The sequence below is a fragment of the Chelonia mydas genome, chromosome 1 (assembly GCF_015237465.2).
Source record: "Chelonia mydas isolate rCheMyd1 chromosome 1, rCheMyd1.pri.v2, whole genome shotgun sequence".
NCBI classification, from domain to species: Eukaryota; Metazoa; Chordata; order Testudines; family Cheloniidae; genus Chelonia; species Chelonia mydas.
Window position 1 is genome coordinate 237,590,984 of NC_057849.1, and position 13,415 is coordinate 237,604,398.

Consider the following 13,415-nt stretch of genomic DNA (forward strand, 5'->3'; position numbering starts at 1 on the left):
ACCTCGAAGAACAACAGTTACAGTACGCAGGGAAGTAACTGTTTTTTCCCCTGTGTGCATATGCATCACAGCAGGCTCCCTTATTTGTATTACAGTAGCTCCTAGAGGCCCCAACTGAGATTAGGCACCCCATGATGCCAAGCACTGCACAGATAAGAGTGGGAGACAGCCTCTGCCCCGAAGATCTTACAATCTAAACAGACAAGACAGACATAGGGAAGGAGGGGGAAAGGGGGCATTACACTATTCATGAAAAAGAAGACCCCACTCTAATACTGGATTGATGTAATGAGGAAAAGAGGTAGGCAAGAGGAGGGTCGTTCTGCTTTGGAAAGGAGTTGTTTTTCTCTCACTCACCTGTCTCTTCACCCCTCAACAGGTACTGTCTGAGGGGTTACCCCGGCAACTCTTTATCAGGCTTGTGGAACTAAATCAATAATGTGGCTTGGTTTTTACTAGGTGGAGGAGGAAGGCGGTGGAGAATGGGGAGGGACTGAATTGTCTCTCAGGAGGGGAAAGCTTTCAGCGGAGCTTCTCAAGCCCTGGTCGTAACCATTGTTTCTAAAATGGGGATGGAGAGGAAATATGTCATGCAGGGGAGCAGGGCAAGGGGCACTTCAGCACAGGAATGTTATTTCTGGCCTTGTGTTCCTTTACAAGAGGCAGGCTGCATCAGGACTGAGATAAATAGGGGCCTCTGGCAGCTTTCACACCACAGCTAAGCAGGCTGCCCTGTTAGGAAAAACAGTTCCCTTGCGATGATCTGTGGGCTGTTCGTAGCCAGCGGCTCTTCCAAAATGCAGAACTATAATATTTTCCTATTTAAGATGTTGTTTGTGGCTATTTGAGCTGATTCTTTGTTTGTGTGATGAGCTGCTTTTGGCTCTCAGGTGGCTCCTAATGTTTGACTAATGACATAGTTTTTTTATGTTTCATCATACGCAGTCAACGTTAGCCCCTTTCTGTGTTTGCAAGCAGCTTCCAGGCTTGACTTTGTGCAGCTCTGGTACATGAGGCAGGTGTGCTTGTGCCTTTAAAACTAAAGGCACAAGGTAAAATGGTACATGGGGTTAACCAGTATTCTCTGCAAGTACCTCCTGTTGGCAAGACTGTAGAATAGTGTTGTCCACGTTTGCGAGCAGATGTCTTGAACAGCAGTTTGACATCATCATGAGCCATAAGGGTACAGCCCTCGGTGAGATAAGGGATGTCACTAAGAAGCACGTGTCCAAGGCAGATTGAAATATTCTTCTCCCTACTTTGCTTAGTAATGCCGCCCCTTGTGAATCCACTTGATGTGAGTAGATAGCCACCTTTCACCATTCTAGCTCCACTTAGGCTTTTGGAGGAAAGCCAGTGTAAGCCAAGCTGTTTGTGTTAATAGCCGCAATCTGAGAGCTGTGAGCTGTAACCATTGCCCTTCTGGTTATTAACTACATAATGAGGCAAACAGTGTGGAATCAGTTGGCATCTGTTCCATTTGTGCTTGGCGGTGAGCTTGATAGTGTCTTACGCCCAGACAATGAAGACTGATGGTGCCTACTAGAAGCTCAGGAAACAAATCCTCTGTGCAAAGTGTGCCCGTCTAGAATAGAAGTCCCTGGCCGAGGCTGGAGATTACTGGGTCATGTTCTTCAATATCAAACTGCATGTTTTTTTAAGAAAAAGAAAATGGAGGAATCTGGCCAATGATGCTCCTGAGTTGCACAGCTAAAAAGAACAAAATCAGTCTTACATTGGAAGTGTATCTGGGAATGTTCTCTCTTCTTCCCCGAAACTTCCCAGCACACAACACCTGCCAGGCACATAAACTATCTTGGCATAACCACACTCCTTTGTCTAACAGTTTAAAAGTGCTTTTATCCTTCTCATATCAGCCTTGTTCTGGAGACAATGCCACTGAACCACCTGGTCTATCCCCATGTATTGCTGCAGGATTGGTTTAATTCTCCCTGATGTGGTCGTGGGGTGGGAGGGACAAGGCTAACTCTTATCCTGCACACATGTCGGTGAGGTGGCTTGTGTGAGTTTCACTAGTGTGTATAAATGTCAGTTTGGTTCCCCTCCCTCTCCTACATTTATAGCTCCTACTAAATTTATTTCCACCCACCCCTGCAATGAAAAAAGCCATCCTTTCCATAGTCTGTTAATCTGACTCTAGAAATGAGTCACTGCTGCTTTTTTGCTTGCTTCTGCAGAAGCTGACAAAACATGAAGACTCTCAAGAAGAACGCGAAATAAATCCCCTAGATAAAGGACTCCTTACCCTTCTTCCTTTCATCCTTTTTTCAATCTATGAACTTCATGGATACATTGCTGGATTCCCAGAGTGGGCCAGAATGAGAGGGCAAAACAGAAACAGCCTGTGACAGCTGTGTGCGTTGGGGGAAGCTGGGCCTAACTGGAATACATTGCAATCTGTGAAAGGGTCTAATACAGAAGATAATCTCTTTATGAGGATTTACTATACCCTTTATTTGCTCTCTATCACCTTGGTACTCTTTCTTTACCCATAATACATTTCTCTTTCATGTCAGCTAGGATTGGCAGATCAGCATTCCAGGTCAGATCCCCTGATGATGTGAACTCAGCGTTGGGGAATGTAACTCTGATTACAAAAATAGTTCTGGCTGAGGTGGTATCACCATCTAGGCATCCCAGAGAGAGTGAAATGAAGCGTGAATCCTAGCGTAGTGTGCTATTCAGTTAATCTTTTAAAAATACTGACACAACATAAGACTATTGTTGCAGCAGCAAATTGTAGAGAACAAAATATCCTTGGAAATGTAGGTTAATGCTCTGACCTTTTGCCTGTGGAGGTCTATGTGGTTTGGATCCTGTGGGAACATGGTAGTCCCAGTCTAGTTTCTTATGGACACTTGTCCACATCACCAAAACAGCATCAAATGTAGCATGATTCCTGAGGGGAACCCCAAGAATGTTACAACAGAGGATGCTATAGGTCCAAACTGAGGTTCATTGGCAGAGCTGTACAGGTGGGTAGGGGCGAAAATTGTTGTTGAAGCTTTTGTATATCACTTGCCTGCAACTCTGCTTGATGATGCAGTTTCTGACTTTAACAGGCACTAATCCACCCAGGCCTGATTTCCAGAGGTGCTGAGCACCCACAGATCCCATTGGCTTCAACCGGAGCTCTGAGCACTTGGCACTTTCGGAGTTCAGCCCCACAAGCGTTCGGTCCCCATCAGCAGAGTTCTTTTTTTACTGTGGAGAGCAATAGGAAATGGATGGAGATGTTTATTGCTGAGCTGCAGGTGTGTTTAACCTGTGGCACTAAGTTTGGTATTTTCTCAGCTCCTCTGATGCCTACCTTTGGTGCTTAATAATATAAGCACTTGATGACATTGCTAGTGGGGTTCCCAATGGCTGCAATAACAGGCATCAGAATCAGTATTATGGTACCAGGCCTATCGTTGTTGGGACTGTGATTCCCAGTCTCTTGTCTTTCCACACACACGTTTCCTGTTTTCACCCACCTGATCAAGGTTCAGAGGTGTAGGTTCTTCCAATGAGTGCTGCTTTTTAAATAGGCCTTGGAGCTGCTGTCTTTTGAGATGGACTGTCCTTGTGGTTTGCTGGGGCTAGGGGGAAGCAGTGAACCTCTTATCCAGCGTCCTCCCACAGTCCCACAAATTGTTCATCCAGGTTTCTCCTGCAGTCCCAGTTTTGTCACATACTGACAGGAAATCAGGTCAAGTCCAGAGAAAAACACATCTGAGGCTTGAACCTGATGGCCTTACACCAGGGAGCTTCCTACGGCAGGAGTGTCCCTTTGTATCCCACATTTGAGACACTCCTTACGTAATGGTGCACGCTTCAGTCCCCATGGCAATGGCTTCCCTGACCCTTCTTGAATAGGGGTCCCTGTGCCTGGCCTGACACAGCTCTGGCCTTTGCAGCTACATTTTTCTTCTTCCTCTCTCAACCAGGACATGTAGCTTTTTGTTAGCATCCTTTGACCAAAAGCGTTAACCAGGGCCCACTTTGGAGTATTGCTCCTTCTCCAATTCAACCCGTAGGGGCTAATATGGTAATGGCATCAGGTCCTCTCTCTCTTTATTCCCCTTTGGCCCTTTCTCACCCCACTGCTCCTTGCTCTGAATCTGTTTGTTTGAAAATATTCAGACCCAGTTCATCAGATTCATTGTTTATTTACTGGCTTGTTCTTTAGGTCCTAATGTCAATGGATTGGAGGAGCCCAGCCTGGCCAAGAGGCTGCGTGGCACACCTGAGCGCATTGAGCTGGAGAATTACCGGCTGTCACTGCAGCAGGAGGAGGAGCTGGAAGAGGTTCCCGAGGAGACCCTGGCAGAGCATAACCTGAGCAGTGTACTAGACAAAAGAACAGAAGAAGATGTGCCCAGCAGGTTAGCACACATTGTACACGTGTCCCTGTATCCACCCCAGCAGGCTTGTGTCTACTTGCGCTCATTGTACACTTTCCTGTGCACTTTCCCATACACTTTACCGAGGCTCCCCTTTCTGGAGACCTGATAGCCTCAGCTGCACTTCAGAGAGGTGTATTATACGAGAGTTTCTGTTCTAAACCCCTATTTTGAGTCACTTTAATAGTGTTCTTTAAAAGTTATTTCTTGTACTGAAATTTCTCATGCTCAGTCTTAGCTCAGAAAGGAATTTACTTTTTGGAAAATTTCATCTATAAACAACTGAGTCATTTGGGTGAACAGAACATGGGATCAGAGGGGAGTGTTTTTTCAAAAAGCTTTTTCTGCCTATTTTGCACTCTGATAACTGAAAAACATTTTTGGTTTAAAACTTCAGGTTGGAGAGATACTTAGCCTTGATTGAGTGCCTTTTTGTGCCTGAGAGAGCTTGACTTGAAGTAATAGCTATGGATAGCATAAAACAGGATATGCCACATGCATGTATGGTCATTTCTTCAGCTGCAGAATGGTACATCAGAGTGCTAGGGGCTCAGTGCTCACACATGTGGGCAAATGTCTCTCAGTAATTCCTGCAGCAGCAATTCAATTTGATAAGGGATGAGTGGAACCTTTGCTGTCTCAGCGTCCTCCAGATAATGTGGCTCTCTTACTACTGTGAGCGCTGCTCCATACCCTTTCATTACAGCAAGAACGCTCCTGAACTGTTCAACTCTTTGACTGTGCAACAGTTCTTAGATTCTTAAAACTGCCACTGTAAACTCCGATAATGATATCGCTGATGGCTAAAGCCCAGATCCTACAATACAATCACATGCATGCTTAACTTGAAACACATGTGTAGCCCTGCGTGTTTAGTTACCTACCTCAATTATACAGGTGAAACTGACTTCAGCTGGGCTACTCAAGAATGTAAAATTAAGCACATTCATAAGTCTTTGCAGGATTAGGGCCTGAGTGCATTCTGGGATGAGCAAATGATAGGAGTCCCTGTAAGCGTGTGGGACTCACCCCTGCGGCGCCTCCTGCTGGTCCTGGGAATTAGCTCTACTTCCAGCCTTGGGGCACCCTCTGCAGGCCGGTGTCCCGCTTATGCCAGGCCCCCGGGTCCCTCCTGGACCGGGTGCCCCTTCTACGCCGGGGTGCTGCCCTCTGGCAGTAACCCCTCACTTGCAGGGTCTCCCCTCCCCGGGGAACCCCCACCCCCTATCCCTACCTCACCTCAGTCGTAGGCTACTGCCAGTCACTAGCTAGCCCCTGTGCCCTGAGGCAGACTGCAGTATAAGCCACTTATCACAGGCAAGGTTGGGTTTGGACCTGCTGCCTCTGTCTAACCTTGGGCTGTCCCCTGCAACCCCAGTACCTGTTGGGCCTAATACTAGGCCGCAGCCTGGGGCTTTCCTGGCTGGAGCTCCCCCAGCTCCTCAGGCCCTTCCCCAGCCCTGCTCCAATCTAGGTACTCTGCTTAGGTCCCTGCAGCCAGGTCTCTCCCTCTCAGAAGCTAGAGAGAGTCTCTTTTGAGTGCCTGGCCTACAGCCCTTTTATAAGGGACAGCTGAGTCTGTTTGAGGCGTGGCCACAGCTGAGGCTGCCTTCCAATCTGCTCAGCCTAAGGCTCCCAGCCCAGGCCCTCTCCAAGGGCTGGCTTTTAACCCCCTTGGGCCGGGAGCAGGTGACCACCCCGCTACAGTCCTATAAGATGCAAATAGAAGGGGCAGCAACTGGATATTTTACACTATCTAGCCTTACTAGTCTTCAGTAGTCCTGATGCATCCTTATCTTAAAAGCGCTGAACAGATGTGAACTAGGATGGGTAAATACCTGGTGTCCTGTGCTGTTTCCTTTACTAGAATAATGTCAGTGTTAATTAATTATCTTAGGAAGTTCTCAACAAGATCTTATTTTGATATTTATTTATTTGAGGTGTTGTCTAGTGGCCTAGTTGGATGTTCTCTGCAGTTTAATGTGGTAGACTTGAGATATGTTCATATTCTCTGTCCCTCTCCCAGCCCACTGCTCAGATATAATAAATAATGTTGCCATTGTTAATATTAACACTAATAATAATATTGCTGTAGCTTTTATAGTGCTTATTAGATCGGAAAGTACCAACCAAAGTTCACTAGCCTGGAGCTATGTTATTATTGGCCATGACTTCATCAGGTCACATAAATTAAGAATAGTTGGACCTGGTCAGTACTTGGATCGGAAACCTCCAAGGAAAAAAGGAGTCAACAGAACCAAGTGTTATCTTTGGCATCTCAGACTGCAGCTGCTATTTCACCTCCTCCAGATCTGTGCACACTTTTCTCCCTCCCTCCCTCCTCCACACCCATTTTTTATTTAGAATTCTATCACTCTCCCCTCTTTGTATGTTGACTTAAATATGTATTTTTTAATTTAAGCTTTCTCTGAAAAAAAGATAAATATTATTTTTGGACTTATAAAATATCTCTCTCAGACATCCCTGGGCATCTGGACCAAGATTTCACAGCAATAAACATAAGTTGCTGGCAAAAGTCAAACCAAATACATTCCTCCTATGACATTCATCATCACTACCATGGGCAATAACCAGAGTCAATATGCACGCATCCGCAAATGCAGTAATAATCGTACGTAGCACTTCTGTGGTATGTTTCACAGTCAAAGCATTTTAAAACATTATCAGATTAATCCCCACAAAAAGGCAACATATTTGGCATTTGATCAATAAGAGAAGTAAATTCCAAGCTGACATCCCACTAGTCTCAAGCCACTCTAGGGACGGCTAATGAAAGTACCCTCACATAATTTTAAATAACACAATTGTGCATAGAGAGGGAAACTGTTCCTAAGGTAGCCAGCCAGGACCTAGTCATTGTTGGACTTTTGTAGAATAATAGCACACCTTGAATCACATCCACGACTAAATAAGATACCCACACAATCTTTGGAGAGCATGTGCAGATTTTAATGTAAGATACTAAATTTTCTTCATCCTGATCGTGTGGGCCATTCACAGTTGTCATTTTAATCGATTATCCCTTCCAGATGAAGGATCTGTGCTAAGCAGTTGCTCCAAAGTGTGGTGCACATTCCACTATGAGGCACCACAGTGTCAACAGCAGGTCTGTATTCAGACAGCCCAGCACCCAAAAGTCTTGGGGGGGCAGATTTTCCTTAAAGAGAACGTGCAGTTAAAGTGGGTGCTGTTCATACAGTGTCCCACCTTTGAGCTGAAGCCACCATGATGAAATACTCTCTCATCTCTGTAGCTGGCTACTCCCAGATTAGGGTTGAACCATATTGTGGGATATAATGGAGGCAGCTGGCAGTGTCACTCTATTCCGAGCCTGCAAGGTGGAGGATGAGAGTCTCCAGGCCTTTTGACCTGGCTCCTTTCTCCAGCACTAAATTCACATAGATGCATTTTTTAAGAGGTATCTCCCTGAATATTTGAGTGTCTCTGTCAAGTCATCCAACTCTTTTCTCTGATCACTGGTTAACAGAAAAAAGGTCCCAGCTGGGTGGCCGAGACCTACCAGCTTGAAAGGAAGACCCTGTGCACCAACCCATCTCTGTCTCCTTTCACCCACTCATCCTCTTGTTTCTCAGTACTCAAAGATTAAACACACAAGTGTGGAAAAGATCAGTGCTGGAGAAGGTAAGGTGAGTTGAGGAGTGAAGAATTTAAACTGTGAATATTACACGAGATAAGCAGGCTGGCTGGAGAACACAGCTTGATCCACGGAATAGTCATGGCAACAGCTTCAGCAACAGTAAATTTTATTGACAGCGCACTAAAAACCTAGCGGGCGACACCTGTCAGATTTATTTCTGTACTGAAGAGGAGGAAACTGTGCGATTAATCAGAGGAGGGAATAAATACCACTTTTTTATCTCTGAGAGCATCTGTATAAAGCCATTTGTATATGCTAAGACCTCTTGGGAGCTTGTTGTATGCCAGAGGCTCAGCATATATTTATGATCTGATTCATCATTTACCTTTTTGAAAGAAGGGACAGTGAGTTAAAAATAACGTTTAATTTCTGCTGTGGAACGGAGGATTATAACGTTTGCATTATATATCCTATACAAAACACATGTTGTAGCTTTTGAAAATTGTCATGAAAACACACTGGACCATGCCCAAAACCTACCTGGTTTTACCCCACACTGTGATGAGGAAAAAACAATGGTATCTTATACATTTTATTTATTCACATCTGTCAAAAAGTATTCTCCCAGACAAGTGAGTGAATAAAATTTTGCAAGGATGTATTAGAGCAAGATTAAGGTTAGATTTTTATCACCCCAAAATAGGAAATGATCATCCTCAAGGTAACCTGAACTGTGCCCCTGGAGTTATGTACATCTATAATTATAGGAAAAATTGTGTTGCAATGTAGTACTTGCTTGGAGAGGGTCTGTTTGTCCCAAACAGTGTGATCGTGTAACGAAAGCCTGCATGTCAGGGATAGAGTGAAGGTTGTTGCAGAAGTTCTACATTCCAGCCTTGTGTAGATGTTAAATCCCAGGCTTTTTTTATGTTTCAGCTGATGAGTTTTCAGCCCTCGCTTTTATGGTCTGGCAATAGCTGCTAATCTCACCACTTACGCACTTTATTAATGTGTAAAGAGTACGTTAAAAATAAACAGCCAATACATAACGCCATACTGGCAAGAGTACATCAGACACAGTAAAATCTAGTGTAGATGGTGCAGAACAGAAGAAGGTAGCCAAATGAGAAAATGTCAAATGAAAGATTGTTTGTGAGAAATCCATTCCAGGAAGAAGTTGAACCAAGGACATTTCGTATCCAAAAGTAGTGAGGTTACCTATTGAACCAAAGGAGAATGGGCTTTTTCTGTGAGCAGTAATCTCGAATGAGCACTTTTATGTAAAAGTTACTGCCCGAAGTATCAGTTTGTTAAACACAGCTGTTGCTGTCAAACACAACCAACAAAAATAGAACACTAGGTATCCTCTGATCACTCACCCGAGTTTTAACCAAGCCCAAACTATTTTGCTCTTTAAATCAGATGAGATTGGGCCTATTCACATCTATATGGCAAGCATCCAGGCATTGCACTCTTTTTCTCATAAATATCATAAAAACACAAGATCTAGTCCCTGAGTTTATTCTCAGTGAGATCTTTGTTTCAGTGACAAAAATAACTTTTGATTATTTTTCTCCCAGTAGCACTAACATAAACAATATTCTATGCCATTCTGAGCAGCATCAACAGACGTGTACTAAATTTCAAACAGCTACTCATGCAAACTCATCAAAAGCGCCGATGCCACCGAAGGCACGATTTAAAGGCACTAAGATTACACATGAGTAACTGAGGGCCTAATGTAGCTTTCAGAACTTTTATTACAGGTGATGTGTAAGAAGAGTATGTAACCCAGCTCAATTCTCAAACCTCAGGCCAAGATTCATGGAGGATTGGCAGTTGGAAAAAATTTCTTGACTTGTAAACTGAGTCAGTTTGATACAGAAATCAGAGAGACAAAATGGAGCCCCACAATGACACTTTTGCAGTCTCTTGCTGAGTCAGAACTGACGTTTGAATTGCAATGTATTGTCCCATAATATATTAATGCTGGAATGCACTTAAATGTGAGTAGCACAGATTTTATCCCAGACAAAAATATCCTTGTTTAAACCAGAGTTAGTCATATGCTTGTATCAATAACATTAAGAGAGCAACCTTATTAGAACACTGAATGGACAAAACATTAAAAGACCATGAAATACTAGTCTTAACTTCCAGTTTAAACACCTATAAACATTTAAAAGTATGGGAACTTCAAATTAACCTAGAATTTCCTGGACTTCTAATTTTTAATGTATTTTTAAAATACAGATACGAATTTATAACCTTAACTCCATCTTGAGTTTAAGTTAAAGGGTTTGTACTTTTTTAATATGAACTGATCAATTATACCAGGATGATGCAACTGCGAACTGGAACCAGTGGAGTTTGTATGTGTGAGATGAGAGGAAACAGTCAAGGTCTGCTGGATTAATTGGTGCAGTTTGCAAAGTCCTTGCCCTTGAGTCTTATAAGTCTAATGCAGTGGGTGTGCATGTCTTGTGCGGGACTTCTCAGATAGACAGAGCTTGAAAGTTTACCCTACACATTCACACAAGGATAGGACCACTGAGAGCTCAGTCCTTGAACTGGGCACTTTTTGTAAACTTTTCAAAGTCCATTAGATCCAGGACTGAGTTTATAAAGGTTGCCAGAAGCTGCCAGAGCCTCATTTTTCCTTAAAAGGGTGTATATTTTGGAGAAGTGAGAAGAAACTTGCACGCAACACCAGACAAGCAAGTGGTGATAAGGATTTTCTGTGGCACACAGGAGTCCACACTGACTTTTGACAAGCTTTCTGCAGGGTGAACCAACTCTGTACCTAGCACAGGATCAGGGATATAGTCGACTTTATAAAATTAATCTGGTTGCTTACTAAGTTTAAGTTTGCTAAAAGCTGACAGATGTTCCTATTAAGTGAAAAACTCCAAGGATAAGCATCCCAACTTCTTTGATAGAATCCATTGTATAAGATCTTAGCACTTGCTCTTTAGTTAAACAAGTTTGAAATTTCTAGGCCAATCTATATTTGGTAATAGGATGTGACCATGCATTAATAGCCTGATCCAGTTGCTATTGAAATAAATTGAAAGATTCCCTAAGACTTTTTTTTTTTTTTAATTGGCATAACTCCTGCTGAATCTGATGCTTCAGAAATAGCTTCTCCAGTTCGCCTTACATTTGTCAACTGATCTGTAGTCACAGGCCAAGTTTGTAAACTCTGCAGTGCATAGGACCGCTCTTGAGGAATTTGGGCATGGGAGAAAATTAGCTTTAGTATGGTAATATTGATACAACCTGAACCCTGGAAAAATTGTCATCACTCCCTAGTACCACTAGCTTTTAAATCGTATAAAGACCTATATGTGTGACCAGCTGAAAAGTTAAGGATTATTCCCATAGAAAACTCACCCTGCGTTTAAGATTCAAACTATTTAGCATATATAAACTTGCTGTATGTTATGTATAGATATTCCTTTCCCGCTATACATTTAGGTGAGCGTTCCTTTCTGAACTCATCAGTTCAAATCTACAGAAGTGCATTTCAGCTATTTTATTTGTTTCAGTGCATTTCTTGAGAGCTAGCTACAGATGTAAATTAAAGCAGGCTTTGAGTTAGTTGAACATAAGTGTTTGAACAAATTCTTGAGTTGAAAATGTATCTTTTCTTGTCTGGATAACCCCCAAATTGGCAAATATATCTATGAAACTTGCCAATACATTCCCTTCACTGCTGGTAAAAAAGCATGAAAGATTTCAGGCTAAAAGATCATCTTTTAGAAAAAGGTTCCTGGAAAAATTGGGTTGAGAATGGTGGGAGTGCCTTCTCAGCCTTTAACTATAGTGCCAGTACCTAGAAGCTATAATCAAAGAGCTACGCTTGTTGTATCTTTCACTTACAAAGTCAAGCCTTCTCCTAACAAGCAATTAGGTGAATTCTTAGTGGGAATCTCAAGCAAAACCAGTGAAAGTTTCATGACGGAAACCTTGTAATGTGGAATTAAAGATAGGATGGCTATCAAAAGGGGTCATACTGATATGCATGTTTGTTTCCCACACAGTGATTTACAGACTGTGCTATGAGAGTAGTGAGGTTGATAGTTATTCTCATGCTGTTACCTACAGCTTTTTGCCTATCCGCCCTATACACACGTGCGGACACGTCCTGTATTCGTGTGATACTACTGCCTAAGATCCTGGCAAGTGTATGTAATTGTGCACTGCTCTCTGGCTGTCCTTATCTTTATATGTACCATGATGGCCTGATAATTCTAGGACTGTGTGCATATTCTTTTCAACGTTCACTGATTGTCAGGCAAAAATAGAAAAAGTAATATATTTCCCCAAATCTTCCTGCCAGCTCCCCACCAAGCAACAAAACTTCCCAGCAACTTAATCCCAGCAGCAATACCACCCCCCTTACCATCAAGAAATGATCTCCCCATAAGCTGGCCCTGCCAAACCATCTCTCACACCCAAATCCTCAAGAGAATGTGACATGATCCAGATGTCTACCTTCTTGCTGAACCCACTTGCACTTAGATACTGTGATAATGAGTATCCTATAAGAACCTAGAGCAGTGGTTCTCAACCTATTTACCATTGTGGGCCACATATGCACCTCTCTTTGTTATGTGGGCCGCATCCACACACTATATATACTACCTGTATGGCCCTGAGGATGTCACATGGGCCTCAGCTGTGTGCTGGTTGGGCTGCCCGCATGGCCTGTGGGTTGAGAACCACTGACCTAGAGAGACAAGGTGAGGTGAGATAAATGTATAACCTTGCTAGATGCTAAAATTCATGGTCTTAATAGAGACACTGGATTTATGGCTTATTACAATAATCTATAAACCACTAATTCCCCTTTTTGTCCTGTGACTACAAGGGTGTTAATGGGCCACTTCACCTTGACTGGTTTCAGAGTAGCAGCCGTGTTAGTCTGTATTCGCAAAAAGAAAAGGAGTACTTGTGGCACCTTTGAGCATAAGCTTTCATGAGCTACTGAATGCATCCGATGAAGTGAGCTGTAGCTCACGAAAGCTTATGCTCAAACAAATTTGTTAGTCTCTAAGGTGCCACAAGTACTCCTTTTCTTTTCACCTTGAATGGTTCCTTAGAATATGTGCTAACTACAGATGCTAAACTATCTGTTCGATCTTGTACTTGGCTCTTGAGTACCTTTTCCAGAAGAAGAGCTCTATGCAGCTCCCAAGTTCATCTCTCTCAACAACAGACGTTGGTCCAATAATAAGAGATTACCTCACCCACCTTGTCACTGTAATATCCTGGGACCAACACAGCTACAACAACACTGCATATAAGAACCTAGACAGATCTCCACAACTACCCTTCCTCTGACTCCCCTTTATTAACAGGAACTGGATCCAGTACCTTTTCGCTGT

General features: G+C 43.1%; 1 protein-coding gene across 21 annotated transcripts in view; it reads left to right on the forward strand.

The window, feature by feature from the left end:
- The window catches only part of MICAL3 (microtubule associated monooxygenase, calponin and LIM domain containing 3), a 250,936-nt gene that overhangs the window by 179,014 nt on the left and 58,507 nt on the right, over window positions 1-13,415 (forward strand). For 20 of the 21 annotated variants that reach the window (XR_006288634.1, XM_043539986.1, XM_043539936.1 and 17 more), the window contains one exon: window positions 4,193-4,388. Coding sequence is in view for 19 of the 21 variants with exons in the window: in XM_043539986.1 (XP_043395921.1) it covers window positions 4,193-4,388 (196 nt within the window). In the remaining 2 variants the exon portion in view is untranslated. Of the gene's footprint in view, window positions 1-4,192; window positions 4,389-13,415 lie in introns of those variants that run through there. The other variant, XM_043540020.1, reaches the window with a different exon arrangement.